This window comes from Doryrhamphus excisus, chromosome 14 (assembly GCF_030265055.1).
Source record: "Doryrhamphus excisus isolate RoL2022-K1 chromosome 14, RoL_Dexc_1.0, whole genome shotgun sequence".
In the NCBI taxonomy this organism is placed as follows: Eukaryota; Metazoa; Chordata; class Actinopteri; order Syngnathiformes; family Syngnathidae; genus Doryrhamphus; species Doryrhamphus excisus.
Genome location: NC_080479.1, coordinates 87404 through 109562, shown reverse-complemented (window position 1 = coordinate 109562; position 22159 = coordinate 87404). Strand labels below are relative to the sequence as shown.

Sequence of the window (22159 nt, the reverse complement as noted above, 5' to 3'; positions counted from 1 at the left end):
CTTAGTACTTAGTCCAGTCAAAAGTTTCGAGACAGGTTCTCATGCTCTTGAATGGCAATGTGTCTCCAAACTTTTGACAAAAACATGCTAGTACTAGAGAACGGTACATACTTCGTACTTAGTTTATATTGTCTAAATATATCTTATTTTGTTTAAAAAATATCCAGTCAAAAGATTGAAGGCACGTTGTCATTCAAAAGCATGAGAAAGTGTCTCCAAACTTTTGACTGGATATAAACAAAATACGACGACATGCTAGTACCAAAGAACGGTACATACAGTACTTAGTCCAGTCGAAAGTTTAGAGACACTTTCTCATGCTCTTGAATGACAAAGTGTCTCCAAACTTTTGCCTGGATATTTTTTTAATAAAATACAAGAACATGCTAGTATTAGAGAACGATACATACTTAGTACTTAGACACTTTCTCATGCTCTTGAATGACAACGTGTCTCCAAACTTTTGACAAAAATATGCCAGTACTAGAGAACGGTGCATACTTCGTCCAGTCAAAAGTTTAGAGACACTTGAGACACTCTTGAATGACAAAGTGTCTCCAAACTTTTGACTGGATATTTTTTAAATAAAATATTAAAATATGCCAGTACTAGAGAACGGCACATACTCAGTACTTACTCCGGTCAAAAGTTTAGAGACACTTTCTCATGCTCTTGAATGACAACGTGTCTCCAAACTTTTGACAAAAATATGCCAGTACTAGAGAACGGTGCATACTTCGTCCATTCAAAAGTTTAGAGACACTTTCTCATGCTTTTGAATGACAAAGTGTCTCCAAACTGGATATTTTAAACCTGGATATTTTTTAAATAAAATACAAGAACATGCTAGTACGAAATATACAACTGCATCAAGTGCCTCCAATGTTTTGATAGTATATTTCAAGCAGATAAGTACTAGCACAAATACCAGTGTTGGAGAACTATATTTTTGTATATAATGTCATAGAAATAGGGCTAGTGTACCTAATGAAGTGACCAAGCAGGAGGCCCGAGTAGGGCGTGCTAACAGGACACACTCTCCTCTGATTTCATATTAAAGATTAAAACGCTGCCTCTCCAAGACCTCTCAGACGTCTTCTAATCCTTCCTCAGCGCCCGTTGGGCCCATCTCATCAAGACGGGCGCCCAAGGACGCCCCCCGCCCCCCTCCCCCAACAGCAACAGCATTAGCATGCTGATGGTCACGAGCGTGTTGACGGAAGGCGAGGACCATCACTCCACTTTTAAAAAATGGCGGCCATTCCTTAATGGCTTTACGCTCCTGCTCGGGAAATCTCTTTGACATACGGTCCAAAAACGTCCCAAAAGCTGGAGGTGGTCAGGCGCGCCCCCGTCCCCCGCCCTCCCCCCCGCCGTGCTTAGCGAAGAGTTACGAGCGGCAGTTAGCTGTTAGTCTCTCCCGCTCGTACATTAGTCGCCAAAGCGCCAGTGGATCTACTCCCGCAGAACGTCCTTCAGCAGAAAGGCTGGAATTTCCCAGCGTTTCATGAACGCACCCAAGTTTCATAGACAAAGTTGAGCAGCGGAGGACAGGACAAGATAGTCCATAGAAAACTTGTCCTTTATTGTCCTCATAATTAAAAAAAAAAAAAGACATGATTGCACCTTTAGATGATGACAGCAGGTGGCGCTAGAGGGCGTCTTCCTTGATGCTGAAGATCTTGACGGCGTGGTCGGCGCCGGCGCTGGCCAGCTGGACGCAGGACGTCGCCTCCTCGTCCTCCGCTATCGGCCTCCATCGCAGCCTCTTGACGGCCAGAGTGTGACTTTGTCTGTCGGACGCCGCGTGGTCAAGGTCAAATCCACTACTACTAGTACTAGTACTACTACTACTGTACATCCATACTCCATGTTGGAGGTACAAATAGGGGGCCTGAGGTAAACACGGCAGCTTCCCAGAAGGATACGACGCGTCGGTTTCTCCCAGGCGGATCCAGTCCTGCCCCCCGTCAGCCGGTCCGCCAGGCGTCCACCCGTACAAGAGTACCTTCCCACTCTCCACACCCACTGCCACCATCAACCTACGGAACCAAACCATCAACCAAGAGGGTAATCACAACTATTCCCATTATTACTTCATTTGGTGTAGTACATGACAACCACACGCTGGGAAAAAGTACAGGCAGAAAAGTAGTACTGGTGGCAGTACAAGTTGTATTAGCAGTTCAAATGGTAGTAGTACGATAGCAGCAGTACTACAATTAGCAGTAGTTGTAATCGTAATGAAAGACTGAATTAGCAGTGGTAGTACTCACAATCATAACTGCAGGACCAGATGGAAGTATTACCACTATTAGTTGTAATTGATGTAGTAGTGCTATTAGATATATTCAGTATCATTTAGGTAGTAGAATTGGGATTAGCCATAGTAGTAGTAGTAAGAGACACACTAAAAGTGGCAGTAGCAGTTGTACTACTAGAATTTGTCGTTGTTAGAGTAGACATAGTAGTAGTATTTGATAGTAAATAAAAAAGATAATAATGGATAGCAACAGTAGTAGTATACCATATGTAGTACTAGTAGTGATAGCAGTAATAATCACAGTTACACACAGAAGTATTAGAAGTAGTTGTACTAGTAGTTACTTTTGAAGCTATAGTAGTACTAGTAGTTGCTTTTGAAGATATAGTAGTACTAGTAGTTGCTTTTGAAGCTATAGTAGTACTAGTAGTTGCTTTTGAAGATATAGTAGTATTACCATACTGTAGTAGCTAGAAGTAGTAGTCGTGTTGGTGGTAATAGCAGGTGCTGACACAGAAGCAAAAGTACTAGTAGTACTACAAGTAGTCGTAGTAGTATTGTGTGTAGTACTGTAAAAAAAAAATAAAAAAATAGTACCTGTCATGGGAGCAGCGTTGAGGGCAGAAAGCGACGGCGGTGGCGGAGTCGCCCACATCCAAGATGGAGGAACACGGCGTCATGTGAGGAGAATCCGCAGAGCGGTCGGTGGTACACGGTCCCCATACTATCACCTGTACAAATACATACACATGAATACTACGAGTACTACTAGTACTACGAGGCCAAACTGGCGTCACCTTCTTGTCCCGACTGGCCGTGACAAAGTAGCGGCTGTCGTGAGTCCAGTCACATGACCAGATGATGCGTGTGTGCACGGCCGTGTCCTTGGTGGTGTGGGCGTGCAGGGAAAACTCTGCACGAGAACAAAGACGGCGGCGGTGAAAACGAGCACGGCGGGCGCGGCGGTCGCACGGTGACGGCGTCTCACCCGCGGAGGAGGCGGGGTCCCGCCGCCACAGCGACCAGGTGCGGTCTCTGGAGACGGCGAGCAGGAAGCGCGAGTCCGGGGAGAAGGACATCTGGGTGACGGTGAGGGCGTGGCACGGCAGCGCCTGCAGCCGACGCCAGGTGGCGGCGCTCCACAGCAGCACGGACGCGTGCTCCGCCTTGGACGCCTGCGAGACGGAGACCGGGGAGATGAGATTTCTCGCCGCGCTGGAAGCTCGCTCCGTGGCTCACCTTGCACGCCGACGCCACCACCGTCCTGGCGCTGTCGGACGCCAGGCAGAACATCTCGAAGCCGTGGCCGTACCTGGAGGACGAGGAGAAGAAGGCGGTACCGATGAGGGTAAAAGGACGCCATTATTAAGGTAACATCAACTCCTTTTTCGATGCAGTTTTGGAGTCCAAATATGTCATGTTTACGGCAAAATGGCTTGTAAACACAATTAACATTGGCTCCAAAACGGAGGCAATATATTCCGCGTATTGTGTGTGTGTGTGTGTGTGTGTGTGTGTGCAGAGTGGCAGGAAGTGGGATGATGAAAAGGAAGCAAGAGCATCATTTTCACAAGCAATTAAGCCTCGGGGCCCAAAGCAAACAAACAATTCCATCTTGCCGCATTGGAAACCTTTAAAAAGGGGGAGAGAAAGAAAAAAAAGAAAAGAAAAAAAAAAAAAAAAAAAAAAGAGTCCTGATTCATTTTGATGTGGCCTCAGAGAACGTTACTTAAAAGACAAACATTTGCCGTGTGTTTTTTTTGGGGTTTTTTTGGCGCATGGAGGTTGTTGCTAAATGCGCAGCGCCAGGTGGCCCGATGCAAAGCTGCTACACCGCTACTACACATAGCAGTACTACTACACATAGCAGTACTAGTCGCTGCGGTGTTTTGACAGGACCGGGATGTATCTGTGGCCGTGTAGCAGTAACAACATCCTCGAGTTCTTTCGCCGCTATGCTTTTTTTTTTTTTTAAGCGCATCGAAACATGCAAACGTTCACATTGACGGCAATAAAATTAGTATCACGTTTCCGTGGATACTCACAGCTTCTGGACCTCGGGCCAGAGTGTGTTCTGGAGCAGGTGGTCTTCCGGTGGAGGCTCTGCATATCGGTAATAATATGTTAGCATCACATAGCTACAGCATGCTAATGTTTGTGTCCTCGCTGTACAATAGAATCATGTAGGACAGAGGTGGGCAAACTACGGCCCGGGGGCCACATCCGGCCCGCCAAGTGTTTGAATACGGCCCGCCCAATCTTTCAAAAGTATTTAATTTAAACTCAACTCAAAAGGGACACAGGCACATAATAATAATAAAAATTAAAATAATTATTATTATATTATTATTATAACTATTATGATTATTATATTTATTATATTAAAGCTAATTATTATATTAATTATATATAATAATATTGTTATATTTGCATATTAAACATAATAATAATATAATAATTATTATTTTGATTTTATTTTAATTATTATAATATTTTATTATTTTTTTAAAATATTTAAATATAAATATAAAATAATAAATAATAATGATGTAGGACCTTTTAGCTCCGCCTCCTGCATGTCCACATGCCATTTACTTAGCCCCACCCCCCTACCATATAAGGAGCCGACCAAATACACGGAAACAGACCAGCTCCAGTAGTTTCAAGCGTGATGTTTACCTACCGGTCATGTTGACGGGATGGAAGTAGGACTCCTGGTATTGGTCGGAGACGCTGCTGATCCGCTCCTGGTCTCCTTGGGTCCTGGACGCGAGGTCACCTGACGTTTTAAGAAGCGAATTCACGTCAAATGTGACAAGAACGATTGAAAGTCGAGAGCTTCTGTACCTTGAAAGACCGCCTTGTTGGACAAACCCAGAGCAGGGGTGCTGGCCCCTTCAGGCAGACCCGCACAGTTCTGACGTGAACATAGAACATTCAAAACAGTGTACTGACACCGTGTCATGTGACTACCCCCCCCCAGGCTCACACTCGATGCAAGCAGCTTCTCCTTGGAGTTCCCGGAGATGTTAGCAAAGTTTTCCACAAAGTTCCGCGGCGCCTGGAAGACCCGCAGGACCTTCTCGTCGGCGCCGGACACAAACTGGAACCTCCCGACCATGGCCAGGCACTGCATGTCGTAGCCGTGGATCTGCGGACGAGAGATCTCGTGCCAGGTGGCCTGCAGGGGGGGGGGCGGTGTGAAGTTGGTGAGATCTCATGGGAGATGTTCCTCACACGTTCTTTGCTCGTCGCTTCCTTACCGTCTTGCTGTCCTTCCTCCTCCAGCGAGTGAAGAGTCTGGTGGTCTGGTCTGAGCCCACGCTGAGGAGGAATTCCCCCTCGGGGTCCCAGCTCAGGTCCTGGACCGCATCAAAGTGACCCGACAGGACGACGCCAGGCCTCCACTCCCCCTGGAAAACATTGTTAGGATTCCTTATCTCGCGTGCTGCTGTTACCATGGTAACCCAATAGAACACACTCATGGTCTGGCGTACTCACATGTTCCTGCTGGTCCCTGCACCAGAGGTGGAGCGCTCCATGGAAGGCATGAGCCAGGATCATGGACCCGTCCGGACTCATCTGGCAACCGTAAAAGCCCAAAGTGTTGCCACCCACCTCACCGACGCGTACCTGAGGGACAAACCAGTCGGTGTTTCGCACATCGCCGCTTAAGGTGAATTGCACCCGCGAGGCCAGATCTATTTACGCTTTGCAACTTTGGCCCGCCGCCCACGGACCAGCGTTATCTCCTCCATCTTTAATTAGCTTATGAACATGCCAGGCTGCCAAGGAAAGGAGATAAAAGCTCAATTTCACGTCCACAAAGATAAGACGCGCGGCGGCGGCATCTTGTTGAGGTGCAAGTGATCCAAGTCGGACGTTCTACGTCCAAAAATGTCCTCATTTTTTAAACATCATTTGGGCGGAAATGTGTCAAAACGTGCTCTCCTACTCTGTGGCCCAAATTTGATCTGATAAACGTCAGCAAATTTCACACATTTTACTTTTTATTTTTATTTTGGGGGAAAAAAAAACTTATTTTGTTTGATTTCTCTGAAAACTAAACTAAAACTACCCTTACTTCCTCCTTCGTATTCCTTATTTTTCCCTCATTTAGGGAGGACATTCCCTAATTTTCCCTATTTTTTTCTGAATAATTTCCAACATTTTGCCATTTTTTTTTTTTTTTTTTTTTTTTTTTTTTTTTTTTTAATGGGGGGGAATTTTCCTTTTAATTTTCCCTTAATTTTTTTCCTGGGAAATTTTTCTCTTATTTTGCCAATTTTTTTCTGACAAATTTCCCTTGTTTTCTGGCCCTTAAAAAAAAAAAAAGTGTCTTCTTTCCCCTTACTGTCCCTGAAAATTATTACATTTTCAGATATGGGGGGGTGGATTTTTTTTCCATTTTATGGAAAAATTCTCAAATTTAATGCTCACGTGAGCAAAACCTTACTGACTTAGCAACCAACTGGCCGTACGTCCAAGAGCGCTTCTGAACCGCTAATAAAACCCAAACCCACAGGGGGCGCCACTAATGTAAACAAGCCCCCATCTAAAAGTCAAGCGATGGACAGGAAATGAAGCGGAAAAAAAAGAAGGACTTCCAGGAAAAACTAATGACTGCCATGGCGGCGCTTCTCCGGCGGTCGTGTCGGGGGCGTGCAAGGCGGGGCCTGGAGGGAGACGCAACATTAAGCAGATTGATTTTAACGTTCGGCACATAGCGGCTGGCTGTAAATCACGGGGATGGGGGGGGCAAAAACAACGGGGGCCAAACTGTGTCATACGTCTTGTTTACGAGGAGGAGAACAACACGGACATGGGATGGTGGGCGGCGCCAGGAAGAACCAAGCAGGAAGTTGTATATTATTCTTTGGAGGGTGGAAGGAGGGGGGGGGTGATTTGGATTTTTTGTGTGTGTCACCATCTTCCCCCAGATGTTAATTACGTCTCGTTAGTAAGACGCTGACAAGGTTAACCAATCAATCTGATCGGCATGAGTCCTCATCGGGACAGTGGCGGGATCGCTTAACGCCGCTGAAAATCTTGAAGGCCTCTTTTTCAAGCGTGGGGGGGGGGGGGAGAGATGGGGGGGGGGGACACCCAGGAAGAGCGCTGACGAGGCCTTTCATCGTCCTTTGCTTGTAAAGACACAAAATGCTAATTCCAGTTCAATTCGCTGGCACGTCTTTGATGCACGCCGTGTGTGTGCGTGTGCGTGCGCGTGCGAGGTTAAGCTCGCGGTGTAGATGAGCTAGCAGTCGGTTCAAAGCGTTTGGCTCTCGTTTGAGGCGTGTGTGTGTGCGCGTGTGACGCACTACGGCTTTAAAAAGAAGCCCACACGGAGGAGCAGAAAGATGGCCCACACCTGACTAAACTTCAAACGCCTGGAAAATCATTTTCCTCTCCGTCGACCACCTTTTGTGGGAATAACACATTGTGGCGGCGGCGGCGGTGCCGTGGCTTCGGGCGCTAATCGTGCATCGTGCCAAGGATGGGGTTGGGCGGGGTAGGCGAAGGTGCAGAAATGTCATTGATGAGATGAATCTAATTAAGAAGCAATTCACCGATGCACCGCCACCAGCCCAGCATCTCACTCGGTGATGTCACCCACGTCGTGCCACGACCCTCTAATGAGGAGCGGTCATATGACTTGGTCAGCTGACGTGAGGTCCTCTCCTGATTGGCTGTGGTTGCTACAAGGGTACCCTATCAACAAGCGCCATGCTCACAACCCCTTTTTTTAAAAAATCAACCCTAAAGAAAGCAACGTTGCGGTAAGATTTCCCCTTTCACGTCTGCGGACGCTACATGTGTATGGAATATGAAATTTGAAATGTAATTGTTTGGAATGTTTACCGGTACGTTTTGTAGATCTTGACTGACATGTTGACGCCTGTTTCTGGCCTGTACAGGTCAGGTTTTTTTATAGACGGCGTTGGTTCGGAACCAAGCAAGGAAGGCTTCAGAAGTGGCGGCGAACGGGTAGGACTCTCTTTCCTTTTGACTCTCAGTGGGTAGTGGGCTAAAGGGTGGAGGGGGCTAAAGGATGAGGATGAGGAGCATTCCTCCACGGTGGAGTTCCTCAATCCACCGTTACACCAGAGAGTCATCAAAGTGTTACACCAGCTACTTGACAAAGATTGCTGTGATCCTCTGTTTTGTGAATATTTGCTTTTGTTTGTCATTTTGTTCACCTTACCCCCCCCCCCCCCCCATTTACAATATATAATTTCACAGAAAAGCACCTGTGGTCCTGTGTTTCAGTCACACCGGTTCAGACTCTAAAGAACTATTCTTCTGCATTCAGTCAGATAGCCCTAAAATACACGAACAAATGAGCTGGTACACTTGGAATGGTTGGATTCGTACCCGACAACCCTGCTGTTTTCCCCAAGAAACGTCCGCCATCCTGTCGAAAAGTTTACTGCATAAACATTCCTTCATTGTCTGGAAAATGTATCCTATTTTCGCTCATTTTTCCAAAAAAAATGTCGCCTTACTTCCCCATCATATTTCTGGAAAATCTCACCTAATTATCCGTCATCATTTTTCTAGTGAATTTTTAAACACTGACGGGAATTATTGGACGTGTTTAACAAAACAAAGTGACGTCATCACCTATGTATGGAACTATCATTTCTGCATTAACCAAATTGGCCAATAACAACAGAATCCACAGTTAAATGCCGAATATCTCGCTGAAATTGATAGTGGGAATGAAACGCAACGTCAACGTGAGAACCGCTCATTGATAGCGGCGTGTCGTCACAAACATGAACCAACTAAACACGCCTTGACATCAAGCGGAAACATCTGCCAAGTTGGCGAAAAAAAACTTTGAAACCCTTCCGTGTCGGCGAGTGTGAGCTCGGGTACGGTACAGCAATAGCCGGTGTAAGCTAGCACAGTGGGTGGATCTGCCCAAGTGTTTGCTAAACGCGGGAAGTCCCACAGACAAACCTGTCATGGCCGCATTTCAACTACCCATGTGTCAAGATTGTCCGACTAAATTAGAATGTGGGATTCGGCAATAGTCCAGAAGTCGTCGGGAGCGCTTGGGAGTGGGACCAATCACAGTGCAGCGGGTGTGCCCAAAGGCGGGCCCTGGTGTCATAAATTAACACGGAGCGTTTTGGAAATATAGCTGGAATAGGTGCAGATTCTGGAAGATCTAGAACAGGGGTCAGCAACCTACGGCTCCAGAGCCGCATGTGGCTCTTCAGCCTCTTTGTTGTGGCTCCCTTTGCAATGCTCAAATATTTGTTTTAACACCCAAATGAGGAAAATATGCATCTTTGTAATTACTTTTGAAAAAAATGGGACTTTCTGTGAGACCGTATACTAGCAAGAGTACTTGATCAACTCCGCTTTTTCTCCTCTGAACTACTTTGATACCCCAAAATTCCCTTCAAATCTGGCAGTCAATCAAAATCTTGGGAGACTCGCAATTTGCTCTGGATGTGAGCATGTTGCTACACATTTCTTGCACGGGGAGAACATGCAAACTCCACACAGAGATAGCCGAGGGTGGGATTGAACTCGGGTCTCCTAGCTGTGAGGTCTGCGCGCTAACCACTCGACCGCTATGCAGCCCCTATATTCTGCTGTTAAATTATGTTTCACGGCTCCATTCTATTTTTCTTCAGTGAGCGAGGGGGTAAAATGGCTCTTTTGATAGTAAAGGTTGCCGACCCCTGATCTAGAAAGTTAGCATGTGTAGCATAGGAGTCCACACTCTGTCTGCCCATTTTCTAATTGCATACCGATTCCAAATAGCCAACGACACACCAGTAGACAAAAGCCTATTTACCAAATATCAGATAGCAGTGGCAAGAAATTCAAAGATGTTATCGCCCCCCCCCCACCACAACTCACCGTCCTTCATTAACCTAATAAACAATACTAATATCAGTCAAACCAGATTGATGAGATTGCAGATACCACAACCTCCCTCCTGCGGGAAGGTCAACTGCCGCCCCGTTAAAAGTGGAAAAAGAGGAAGCCAGAGAAATGTGTCCCATGGTACGATTGCCGTAGCCGTGAAACACAAACACGAGAGAGGAAACGGCGTTCCACCCACCCACCCGCTCGCCAGAAAATTAGGACAGCGAGCCTTAACAATGACAGAAAGGCCTCGTGTGATGCCACGGCGCCTTACTACTCACGTTTAATTGGACAAACAAAAAATAAGCACAACTTCCTCTTCAGCACGGTGGCGAGGGTGGGTTGGCTAATTGTCGTAGCGCCGTCGACCCCCATCCATCGCTACCGCGCTTGGCGGCGGTGGTGATTTCATGCCTTAGACGCGAAGTACCGGTGACTACAGAGCAGGGGGTGTCAAACATGCGGCCCGCGGGCCAGATCAGGACCACAAATTTTGATTTTGTAAAGCAGAGGTAGGGAACCTATGGCTCGGGAGCCAGGTAGGGCTCTTTTGATGACTGTATCTGGCTCTCAAGCATTTCTTACCACAATAAAAATGTATTTTTGCTAACATTTTAAAGTAAACATCACAGAAATCACTGTTAAAAATATTAAAAATCAAAACTTTCTTATGCATTTTAATCCGGCCATCTATTTTCTACTGTAATACGGTCGACCATATCTATCTTTCCTGATGATATTTTCCAGGTCAAACACCAAAACTCGATTATTACTGGGTAATGCGGTAGTCTACCTCGGTCATTAAGATGTCAAAAAAACATGTAAATGTAAACTTTCCTCCTTTAGTCAAATAGTCACCTAGCTAAAGCTGCAGAACCAAGCCTTCTGGCAAAGATGGCCAAAAGAATGAAATATACAGAGTACGGTGCAAAACCATGCAGCAGCAGAAGTTGTATTAATGGCAGCAAGTATTTGATTTATTATTAGACACTGCGCTGCTCACGAAAGTGTGCTGGCCACACCCCCTTGGCGTGGGGTGGTGTTCCTGGTCTACGTAATTAGAGCCCATTATATCAAACTGTTGGTCTTACATAAAAATGCACACATTTTATTGCATTCAATGTTTAAAAAAAATGTATATGGCTCTCACAGATACACATTTTAAAATATCTGGTCTTCATGGCTCTTGTAGCCAAAAAGGTTCCCGACCCCTGTTGTAAAGCATAAAAATAAGCTGCATTTTTGATACAATTAGCTGCTGTTCTAATTACGACCACTGGATGGCGCTAGGCGATAGTAATTGCTTTTAGCAAGCTTGTGTTTTTTTTACCCGCGTCGTCCATTACGGTGGTGTGTTGACAGAATATGACCTTCAGGCCGACAAATATGACAGCAGAGAAGATAGAAGGTGAATGAACTGTGGGAGCATCTGAAGGAACAGCGGTCTGTGTTTACCCACAACCGCGTGGAAGCTAACAGGGTTAGCTTGTGTGGTTGTGTGTTCGCTCCGTAGGTGTATTTCCACCAGGTTGTATTTTACGGCTTTGATGTAAGGAAGGTTTGAGTGCCCGGTGACCACGTGGAGGTCACGTGAGTGACAGAAATACGGGAAGCGCGTTTATTTTTTTAACGTAGCTCGTCTTCGTCATGAATGCACATATAATCCATAATGTACGAACAAAAAACGTGTATATCTCTTCATGATCGGTAATCGTCTATTTGCTGAAGCCGAGCGGTGCCTCGTTCGCGTACACGGTGCAACCGGCAAGTTTGAAAATGTCTTGTGTGGCGTCGTGCACCGCCTCCTCCGCTTTCTTAGGTCTTCCTCATCTCGCCTCTGTTTCAGTTTGCGTCTAAAAAAAGGCTGACGGATGATTTGCCCGTTTTGCCGTCGCCGGATGTTGGCATGAATCACCAACCTCGCACAGACGTCTTACAGATCACTCACACACATACGCAGTAAACAGAGAGGAAAGATGAATAATTAATATTGCAACTTATGATCCAGTCATGTGTTATCGTCTCCTGGTTTATGCCCCACCCACTACGGGTATGGATGAAGAGATACAGATAGCGGTGTTCTAGCTCGTCTCCGGTAGCGACTGACCAACAACAGTTTTTGGTCCGTCAACTCTTCTGAACTAGCCTCTACTACAGGGGTGCTCATTAAGTCGATCGCGAGCTACCGGTCGATCGCGGAGGTGGTACTGGTCGATCGCTGGTCGATCGCGGCGTGACTTAAAAAAAATATCATCCCAGCATCAATGCCGTCACTTGATTGATATACAGGGCAGCCATTCAGATGACAACTGAATGTTGCCCTTCGGGCGACCAATCAAATCAAACAACGTCTCTAAGTGCAGCAGAACTTACGATGTCAGCCTATCATCCATCCCCGTTACTTGATTGACATACAGGACAACCAGTCAGATGACAACTGAATTTTGACCTTTAGGTCACCGCTCATGCGTAAACAACGATGCAAAGTGCTAAGCTAGTCGGCGAATTGCGTTAGATTTTAAAGCCCTCGCTAAAGTTTATGGTCACTAAAATGAGTGAAGGAGCTGGACCAAGTAAAAAGGCAAAAACTGGACCAAGTAAAAAGGCAAAAAACATATCACTTCCATACGGATATGGAATATTATACGGATATTATGATACGGATATTATCCATGACTGATAAACATTTGGAAGTGTGCTTGAGGCTGGCTATCAGCAGCTACTGTCCGGACTATGCATCCCTGGCTGGTTCAATTCAGTGCAAGTCATCAAAGTAAACTCAGGTAATTACAAAAAATGTTAATAGTTAATTATGTGTGTTTTGCAATATTGGCTCATTTGGTTATGTAAGGTACATCAACATACATTGTACGTACAAATAATCCTCAATACATTTGAAAATAAATAGATGTTTTGCATTTTTGTAGTGGGTAGATCATTTTGACTCGGTCATTTTAAAAGTAGCTCGCATGCTGAAAAAGTGTGAGCACCCCTGGTCTACTATTTCCTCCTCAACTTCCAAGCGAGCGCATTGCCGTGTGGGGGTTTATGTTCTGGGTGGTTCCTCGCCTAACTTCATGTCCACCAGAGTTTGAGTTCTCAATTCATTTTGTGCAGAAATGCAACAAAAAAAAAAACGCTGAGCTAAGTTTTAATTGAGCCGTCTCGCATGAGGTCCACCTTGACACTTGTGGGTGAGACTGGCATAAAAATGCTAATGCTGTGGGGGCAGGCGGCCAGGGAGGACAGCTAGACTTTGGTCGCCATCCACGCTTGTGTTAAATTTAGCCCCCCGTTCTGGCACAGCAGCAGATGTCGGGAGCTGGGAGAGACGAGGTGGCGGGAGGAGGGGAAGGCTGGTGACGTTGGAGAGGAAGACAGTGGGGGGGGGGGGGGGGGGGGGGTGTTGGAGGAGGCAGACCCATCCTGGGCCTTATGTGTTTGTTAATACGTGTGAGTGAACGATGGAGGAGGCCGACCTGAGCGTGCCTCCACGGCCGCACGGACGGCGCTAAAGGGAGAGCCGGCGTGTGTCTGCATGGACTCACCTGCTCCACCCACACCCCGGACCCCTCCTCGGGAGCCCAGACGATCATGGTTTTGTCCATGGAGGCTGAGAGAAGCCTGAGAGGCTGTTGCAGTTTGCCACCTGCAGGGGGAGACAAAAAGACAAAGTCCACGTTCATTAGGTTTCGATGTTGTCGATGTCTCGTAAGCGAGCGGCTGCATATTCAAACGTGGGTTACCCGCGTAAGATGGAGGCTGCCAGTGGACTCCGTAGACGCGGTTCTCGTGGCCTGCCAGGACCGTCTCCAGAGACACGGCGAAGACGGAGGGCACATCTGTTAGCAGAGGTGGGGGACACGTTGACAAAAGTAAAGCGCCGCCATCTTTGCCTTAATCACGATGCTCTGCACTCGCCTCTCTCCTCCTCGTCCTCCACTTGGAAAATGTCCTCTTTCATTTTGATGACGCTGTCGGCATCCTCCTCCTCCTCGTCCTCCTCGGTGGAGGCTCGGGCATCCTTCCCGGACTTGGCGCACAGCCGCCACACTCGGATGAGACAGTCCTGCGAGCAGCTGGCCAACAGCAGCACACCACCTGCACCCGCCGCAGACGCACGTTTGCTCGTAGATGACCACAATGTATCCCACCGGGATGCACGATAGACACATATGTTGTGTAAAAGCGAAGTGAACAGCAGTGTTGTGGCCCGCCACAAATAAATAAATGCATGGGAACCACCGAGGAGCTCACACTTGGACGTGACACGCTGCCTGGTTACTGCAGTAATAAATACACTCCAGACGGTGGTTAGCAAAAAACACGCGCCGCTGTCTCCGAGCGTGAGCGATGGCCACATGTGACGAACAACGGGGTTGGGGGGGGGGAAACTGACACTGGCAACACCTCACTGTCGCCACGAGATGGAGCGAGGAGGTCTTTATGATGTGGTCACCACGTGAATGTAATGTTTGTTTTGGCGCGCTGACCCCAAACGCACACCGTTGATGACGGTATGGAGCGTAAAACTCAAACGAGTCAAATCTCACCTACGGACGTCCAGGCGACACCTCGAACCCAGTCCTCGTGTCCTTGCAGCGTCATGACTCTTCTCAGCTTCAGTGGGAAAAATCAAAACGTTGCCATGCAGTTTATGAGCTTTACGGCACAAACGAGTCGGCTTACCTGATCGCGGGACTGCACGTACAGGTGAACCCGGGAGTCGTCGCCCCCGCAGGCCAGCACAGGAACTGCAGGAGACAGAGCGGGAGAGGAAGAAGTTTGACTTGCAGCAGGCGGCGCATGTTCCCCCCCCCCCACTCGACAAAAGACTTGTGAGGAATGTGCAAGGGCCCTCCGGCGTGTCGTGCAGGTGCACGTTGATATGGATGACAAGTAGGGAAAAATAATGAGCGTCAATGGAGGAAAGTACCTTTGGTGCCTGGCAGCAGGGCCAGGGAGACATCCATCACGAAGCCACTGCCAAATGACAGCGTGTGGAGGCACTCAGCTGGCGGAAAGACACCGAAATAACATTACACTTGAAAATGTGTCATTTCAGAACAGTGTGTACACATACGGCAAGGCACTGGATCTCATACCCTGCTCGGCATCACTGCAGCGCCACAGTCTGACAGTGGAGTCTGATGCCGCCGACACCACCAGGATGCGCGTGTCCGCATGCGTGTACAGCGCATCCACGGCGCAAATTGGACCCGTGTGGCCTTTACATTCCACCAGCTGCACAAACTGCACAGTTTGGCTTTAGTAGTAACTCTTAAGGGCAAAGAACCGGCGACCCGAGAGACCCTTACCTTTCCATTTTTAGCCGCCCAGATGAGGAGACGGCCGTCTGAGCCTCCCGAGACCAAGTGGCTCTCAGGAGCTGCGGTTTGAATCGCAATAGAATATGTTACATTTCTAATGGGCTCAATCTTATCTTGCGGCGAGGTCTACAACAGCGGTGCATGAGTGCCCCCTGGTGGGAGGCTGCGGTATTACTCGTTAACCGCCACATCCTGCTGCCAAACTACCACAAATATTCTCTGACTAACTTTAAATTAAAGTTATCCCGTACACAATTATCTCAAACTACGGCATGAAGACGTTCCTCATTCGTCACACGTTACGCGAGGGACATGTTTAAAATCATACAGTGTGTGTAAATACCATACTCACCGGAATTCTCTCTATGGACCCACTGGACTGCATTTACTCGATGTGTGTGTCCATTCAGCATGCAAACAACCCTCCTTTCCTACGACAAAAACAGAAATAATGTATTTAGCATGGTAAGGAAATCGACTCAGCATAATTATTAAATCAGTTCATGAATTTAGTTAATAAATTGTTTATTTCATTGAAGCTTAAAAACAGGTTAAAAGGTTGTACATCGTTATAACGAGCTGACGAATAAGTTAATTAATTTATTGTGTATGTTTTCGTTGTTGCCATGGCGGAACTAAAGATTGTTGTTTTGTGCTGCTAAGTGGCAGCATTAATTGAAGGACCAAGGAGGAAGTAGTACTGTCTTGGTGGGAAGCTAACAGTCACGTGGATTACCAAGACTTTAAGAACCTCTTTTCACGACCAGCAGCCAACGAGGTATATTTTTCTAAGTTGTTAATTAGTCTTTCACGATATTAAGTTTAATTTGCATATGTTTGATATGACGGGGTCATTTAGTGACACGTATGAGAAAAAAAGCTCATGTATTAAACGCCAGTTTCAAGGAACTGACCCGTGTCTGTTGTCGTAGCTACAAAATGTTTACCCCAAACGTAATTGAGATGTGGAAAAAGACAAAAAAAGCGATGAAAAATCCCATTATTCCCTACCTGGGGGTCGTACAGAGCCACCGAGTTGCACGTCCCGAAAGCGATGGTCCCACCGCGGCTCCAAGAAACAACATTGGGGGTCCTGTTAGCGGAGCAGGCGACATGGCATGTTTGGATTATGTGCGCCGCCATCTCGACAGCTTGAAATGGAGTCACAGTGATGGCGATCGTAGTAAAACACTCGTTGGAGAACAAACGTTCCGCACCTTTTAGCTTGCTGTTCAAGTCACGAGACTACCAATAATACTGGGAATATTGTTAATAATCGTGTAGTAATATTACTGGCAATAACATTAGTAATAGTAGTAATCTAAACCTAATCTAAATTAGTTTAAATTTCTTTCACTGGGGTGCAACATGGAAAGATGTCCAGTAGGGGGCAAAATACATTCACAAAAGATAAAGCAATTAAAAGTGTAGCATTGTTACTATACTGTAAATTTCAGGTTTCTTTAAAGGGGCCATATCCTACTTACGAAGCTTTTTATACGTATGTTTAAATGTTTGTTGTACATAATAATAAGTGTGATACCATGAAATTGGTGTGTTTTTAAACTATCCCTGCTTTCATTTGTATACCACCCCTAAACGATGTAACCAAAAGGGAATTTGGTGAATATATGAAAAGTGTTTTTTTTTGCAGATATAACAATTATGTATCTAAAATGGAGTATGGCGGCAACGGTTTGGGGTAAGCTCTTTTGCTCTTGCCACTGCACAGATTTATTTCATGTTTTAAAACCAACAATAATGCCCCACTTGGCTCATTTTAAAAGCCCCTGAGTAGCATAGACCGCGTTAAGAACTCGTCTGAGCCAGGTGGAATAAAAAAGTGCATGCCAATTATTTAAATGTCATATTTGTTTGCATCACCAGACAAGATAACCCCTCCTATCGACATGTCACACTCCCTTTAAGTCCTCTCCAAGTGTTGACTGGGAATAATTGGTCACAGCTGAGCTATCTTCCAGTCAGGCAGCTGAGCTTGTTCCAAAATAAAGCCGCCGGGTCTTTTCAAAGTGTTGAGGCGACACTTTTGTCACAAAGTGTTCGCCAGGCGAGCGTTTGATGCGATCAAGGAGAAGATGGAGTGCATGGAAGCCTTAAGCTGGAGGATGGAGGATGACAACAAGGACAGGACAGGAGTGGAGGGATGCGGGTGGAGGAATCGATGGAGAGCAGGAGGAGGAAGGGTTGTATCTGTGTTGACTTGTGTTCACGTGACAAAGACAACACGCCGTCACGGGGTGTATAGATTGCCGCCGTCTCAGTCGGGGGTCCGCCCCCTCGTGGCTCAGCCGGGACGGAACTGGCAGAGCAAGGCGGGATCTCACGTGCAGGAGTGGCCCTGGAGTTGGGAGGATGGCCGCCAAACAGCTGTCAGCATGAAAGACGCTCTCTATGATGCATTTGGCGACCTCTTGAGGTAAAGTTTGAGTGTGAATGGTTGTTTGTCTATATGTGCCCTGTGATTGGCTGGCCACCAGTCCAGGGTGTACCCCGCTTCTCGCCCGAAGACAGCTGGGATAGGCTCCAGCACGCCCGCGACCCTGGTGAGGATAACCGGTAGAAAATGAATGAATGAATTAAAGTGCATGGAAACTATTGAATAAATGAAACAATAGTAATTTCCCAGCCAAACGTGAAGTGGCCAGGGTGAGAATCAGCACCTCTAAGGCCGAGTCCATGGTCCCCGCCCGGAAAAGGGCGGAGTCCCGTTTCCGGGTGTGTCAATCTACATTCCTACCCTCACTTTTGGCTTTAGGTAGAGACGGAACGGACAAGATTACGAGTACAAGCGGCTGAAATGAGGTTTTTCTGTAGGATAGCCGGGCTCTCCCTCTCCCTTTCCCTCTCAACTGGCCTGGGAACGCCTCGGGATCCGTCAGAAGGCGCTGGACTGAGTAGCTGGGGAAAAGGGATGTCTGGGCTTCCCTGCGACCCGATCTCCGATAAGTGGTAGAAGATGAATAGAAGGATTTAATTTAGAGATATACAGTAAACCTCGGATATATCGGACTCGGATATATCGGAAATTCGCTCACAACGGACAGATAAAAAAGAACCGATTTTTCTGTAATGCATTTCCAATAAAAATTCATTGCATATATCGGATTTTTTATAACGGATTTCGCCTATTTCGGACAAAATCTCCAGTCCCGTTCCAATGCATTTCCATGAAATTTCCCTGGCATATATCGGATGGCCGCATCGTGGCGCTCCGATTCACCGAATGGTGACAGGCCGCTATACGACGTCATTTGCAGCGTTTGCAGCGTTGCCTGCGCGTCCAGGTACATTGGAAACATAGTCAAGGAAGTGCCTTTTTATAACGGATAAAATCCCATTTACGCATATACCGGATATAAATCCCATATATGCGTAAAACGGACATTTTCCGGTATACGCATATAACGGATTTCGCTTATATCGGACAAAACCAGTGGGAACAATTGAATCCGATATATCCGAGGTTTATTGTACGATAATTATTGCCACGATATCAGCATAGGAATGCGATATCAGTTGATATCAGTATCGGATTTTTTCCCGATCATTTTTAAAATGCTATATACAACATATGTGTTCATTCCAACACAGGAGGTATGTCATGTTACACACGTCGGTGTTGGCTGGTATTCGTATCAGAAATTCAGAGATGGACAATATCGATATCGGACCCCCCTAATTTAAATTAAATAATATCATTTAGTTTGAAGTGAATGTAGTTGTTGCATGTAGTTTTACTATACTGCGTATGCACACATAAAGATAATGAAAAGCAAGCGGCTAATGTGATGATGTAAGAGCCGTCTTTTGTTGCTTTTGTTTTGCGTGTGTTTGTGTCGGAGTCGTTCAATTAGCCTGCTGCTGCCCGAGGGCGACTGCTTGGCAGACAGATGACCCGCTCCTCATTAGCCATGCTCGTTGTTTGTACATTTGGCTGCGGCGGCTACCGCGCGGCCATGTCTAAACGCTCCAAAGTCAGCAATCATCCAAAGCCAAATACCACAAAACACGTGCTGCCATCGCATAAACGCCGCCGGATCAAAAACAAAACAAAAAATGAGTTAAATACCCAAAATAAAAGCACACAGAAACCCCCAAAAAACAAGTGCATGAACGAGATGTTGCCAGTTTGAAGTTAGCCAGGTAAAGTTCACGTGAAGGTGCCTGTCGGGACCGGGTAAGCCTCAAGTGTTCAAATCCGCTTTTCCCCAGCAGCAACAAAACACAAGATAGCCAAGATATGAAATATTCTTGCATAGGATGTGAAACACGTCGTTTCATGCTGGAATTATTAAAGCCGGGGAGATGCAAGGTGTGCGTTTCCCTGGCAACCCTCCCTGTCTAATCCCAGTTTCAACCGTCGACGTGAGCTCAATTTACATGTCGCTACGTGCCGGTGAAAAAAGAAAAAGAAAAAAAAAAGAATCACAGCCTTGTCTTCTGTGCTCAGCAGTTGCTGTCCCGCAATCTGCCCGAAGGACTGACGCGGACAGGCGGGGGTGAAAGTCAGCACTTCCCAAAAGAGCCTGCAAAAAGCGAGAAGCGCTTAGGGACGACACGCCATGTGATCCCTTTGCTACCTTGTGAGGACCAGGCAGACTTCTTTGTTTTTTTTTTTAATGGATTACACAACCGATCTCCATGAGACGTTGCAAAGGCAAATGAGTGCTTTTTGGAGGGCACGAGTGCTGACTGTGACCTGGTAGAAAATACTACGCTAATGAAGTCATAATATTTACCGAAGTCTTCATGAACGCATCACATACAGTATAAGTAGGGTTGGGATTCACATTGCCCAAATGTTTTTATTTCGATTCCTAGTTTCGATGTCCACTTAGTCGACCAGAACAAATAGCCGCCAACACCAACGAAGAAGAGGCCAAAAAGTTTGGTTTAACTTCATAAAAAAGATCATCCAGCTCAATGCAACTTGTGTAACATATTGATAACAAATATTAATAAAAAATAGCTTACACCAACATTGAGGCAGACAGAAACATGCATCGCAATCGAAATTATTTAGGAATCGGTATTGAAACGCAGAATCTGAGCCAGAATCGTTCAAACTGAAATGATGGCCAAGCTTACATGTAAGTCACATCACCTCCTAGTGGCCTGGCATGCGTATTACATTTGAGTCGTTTCAGCAACAGGAGTTGCTTTGATCATGTCCACTTTTTGCTACGTTTTTGTCACGTAAATGTAACCTAATCTAAATGAAAAGGTATAGAACATTCCTGGGCACGCATTTCGAACATCTCACATCATTCTGCATGAACCAGGAAGTAGCATGCTCGCTGTCAGATACGCAGAAAACATGCTTGCTTCCACATTTCTTAGAGGATTTTTATGTTTTTTTAACATTTAAGTCAGAATGGAAAACTGATACAATATTGTTCTTGTGTTTCTAATGTCTCAAGGCATTCTCCAGGAAGTAGCATGCTAACTATCAGATGATCTGAAACTATCCCCCATTCCCCGAAAATGTGGCACGTGTGTTTTAGCCACTGTGGTATGATCTTTGTGACAATGGAAAAGTGGTATGGTCCTTACTGTGTTTTCCTAGCATTCTCCAGGAACCAGGAAGTAGCATGCTAACGATCAGATCACCAGAAAAATCACCCCTAAATATGACTTTACAATAGTTTTTACTTTTCATAGAGGATTTTTAAAAAATGGTTTTAAAATGTAAGCCGTCTTGGGAAAGTGGTATAGTCCAGTTTAACATATTATGTCAATATCCAGGAAGTAGCATGCTAACTATCAGATGATCTGAAACTATCCCCCATTCCCCGAAAATGTGGCACGTGTGTTTTAGCCACTGTGGTATGATCTTTGTGACAATGGAAAAGTGGTATGGTCCTTACTGTGTCTTCCTAGCATTCTCCAGGAACCAGGAAGTAGCATGCTAACGATCAGATCACCAGAAAAATCACCCCTAAATATGACTTTACAATAGTTTTTACTTTTCATAGAGGATTTTTAAAAAATGGTTTTAAAATGTAAGCCGTCATGGGAAAGTGGTATAGTCCAGTTTAACATATTATGTCAATATCCAGGAAGTAGCATGCTAACTATCAGATGATCAGAAACTATCCCCCACTCCCCCAAAATGCGGCACGTGTGTTTTCACCACTTTGGAGAATAGTATGATCTTTGTGACAATGGAAAAGTGGTATGGTCCTTACTGTGTCTTCCTAGCATTCTCCAGGAACCAGGAAGTAGCATGCTAACGATCAGATCACCAGAAAAAAATCACCCCTAAATATGACTTTACAATGGTTTTTACTTTTCATAGAGGATTTAAAAAATGGTTTTAAAATGGTCATGGGTAAGTGGTATAGTCCAGTTTAACATATTATGTCAATATCCAGGAAGTAGCATGCTAACTATCAGATGATCTGAAACTATCCCCCACTCCACGAAAATGTGGCACGTGTGTTTTAGCCACTGTGGTATGATCTTTGTGACAATGGAAAAGTGGTATGGTCCTTACTGTGTCTTCCTAGCATTCTCCAGGAACCAGGAAGTAGCATGCTAACGATCAGATCACCAGAAAAATCACCCCTAAATATGACTTTACAATGGTTTTTACTTTTCATAGAGGATTTTTAAAAAATGGTTTTAAAATGTAAGCCGTCTTGGGAAAGTGGTA

General features: G+C 45.9%; 1 protein-coding gene across 2 annotated transcripts; it reads right to left on the bottom strand.

Annotated features, from left to right (window-relative positions):
* Window positions 1-1564: 1564 nt before the first annotated feature.
* LOC131101943 (elongator complex protein 2-like) lies at window positions 1565-16661 on the bottom strand. Of its 2 annotated transcripts, XM_058047359.1 has the most exons (22): window positions 16495-16661; window positions 15836-15914; window positions 15472-15542; window positions 15259-15406; window positions 15090-15167; window positions 14843-14907; window positions 14707-14773; window positions 14075-14254; window positions 13900-13995; window positions 13702-13802; window positions 5765-5896; window positions 5527-5676; window positions 5253-5444; window positions 5111-5180; window positions 4947-5042; window positions 4309-4366; window positions 3503-3575; window positions 3252-3438; window positions 3061-3176; window positions 2861-2994; window positions 1929-2042; window positions 1565-1793 (listed from the first exon to the last, which is right to left on the bottom strand). In XM_058047359.1, exons 1-22 carry the CDS (start codon window positions 16624-16626, stop codon window positions 1652-1654), a joined length of 2481 nt encoding a protein of 826 aa, XP_057903342.1. In that variant the 5' UTR covers window positions 16627-16661; the 3' UTR covers window positions 1565-1651. The 2 variants fall into 2 exon arrangements, with proteins under 2 accessions (XP_057903342.1, XP_057903343.1); XM_058047360.1 differs by lacking the exons at window positions 15259-15406; window positions 15472-15542.
* Window positions 16662-22159: the final 5498 nt, after the last annotated feature.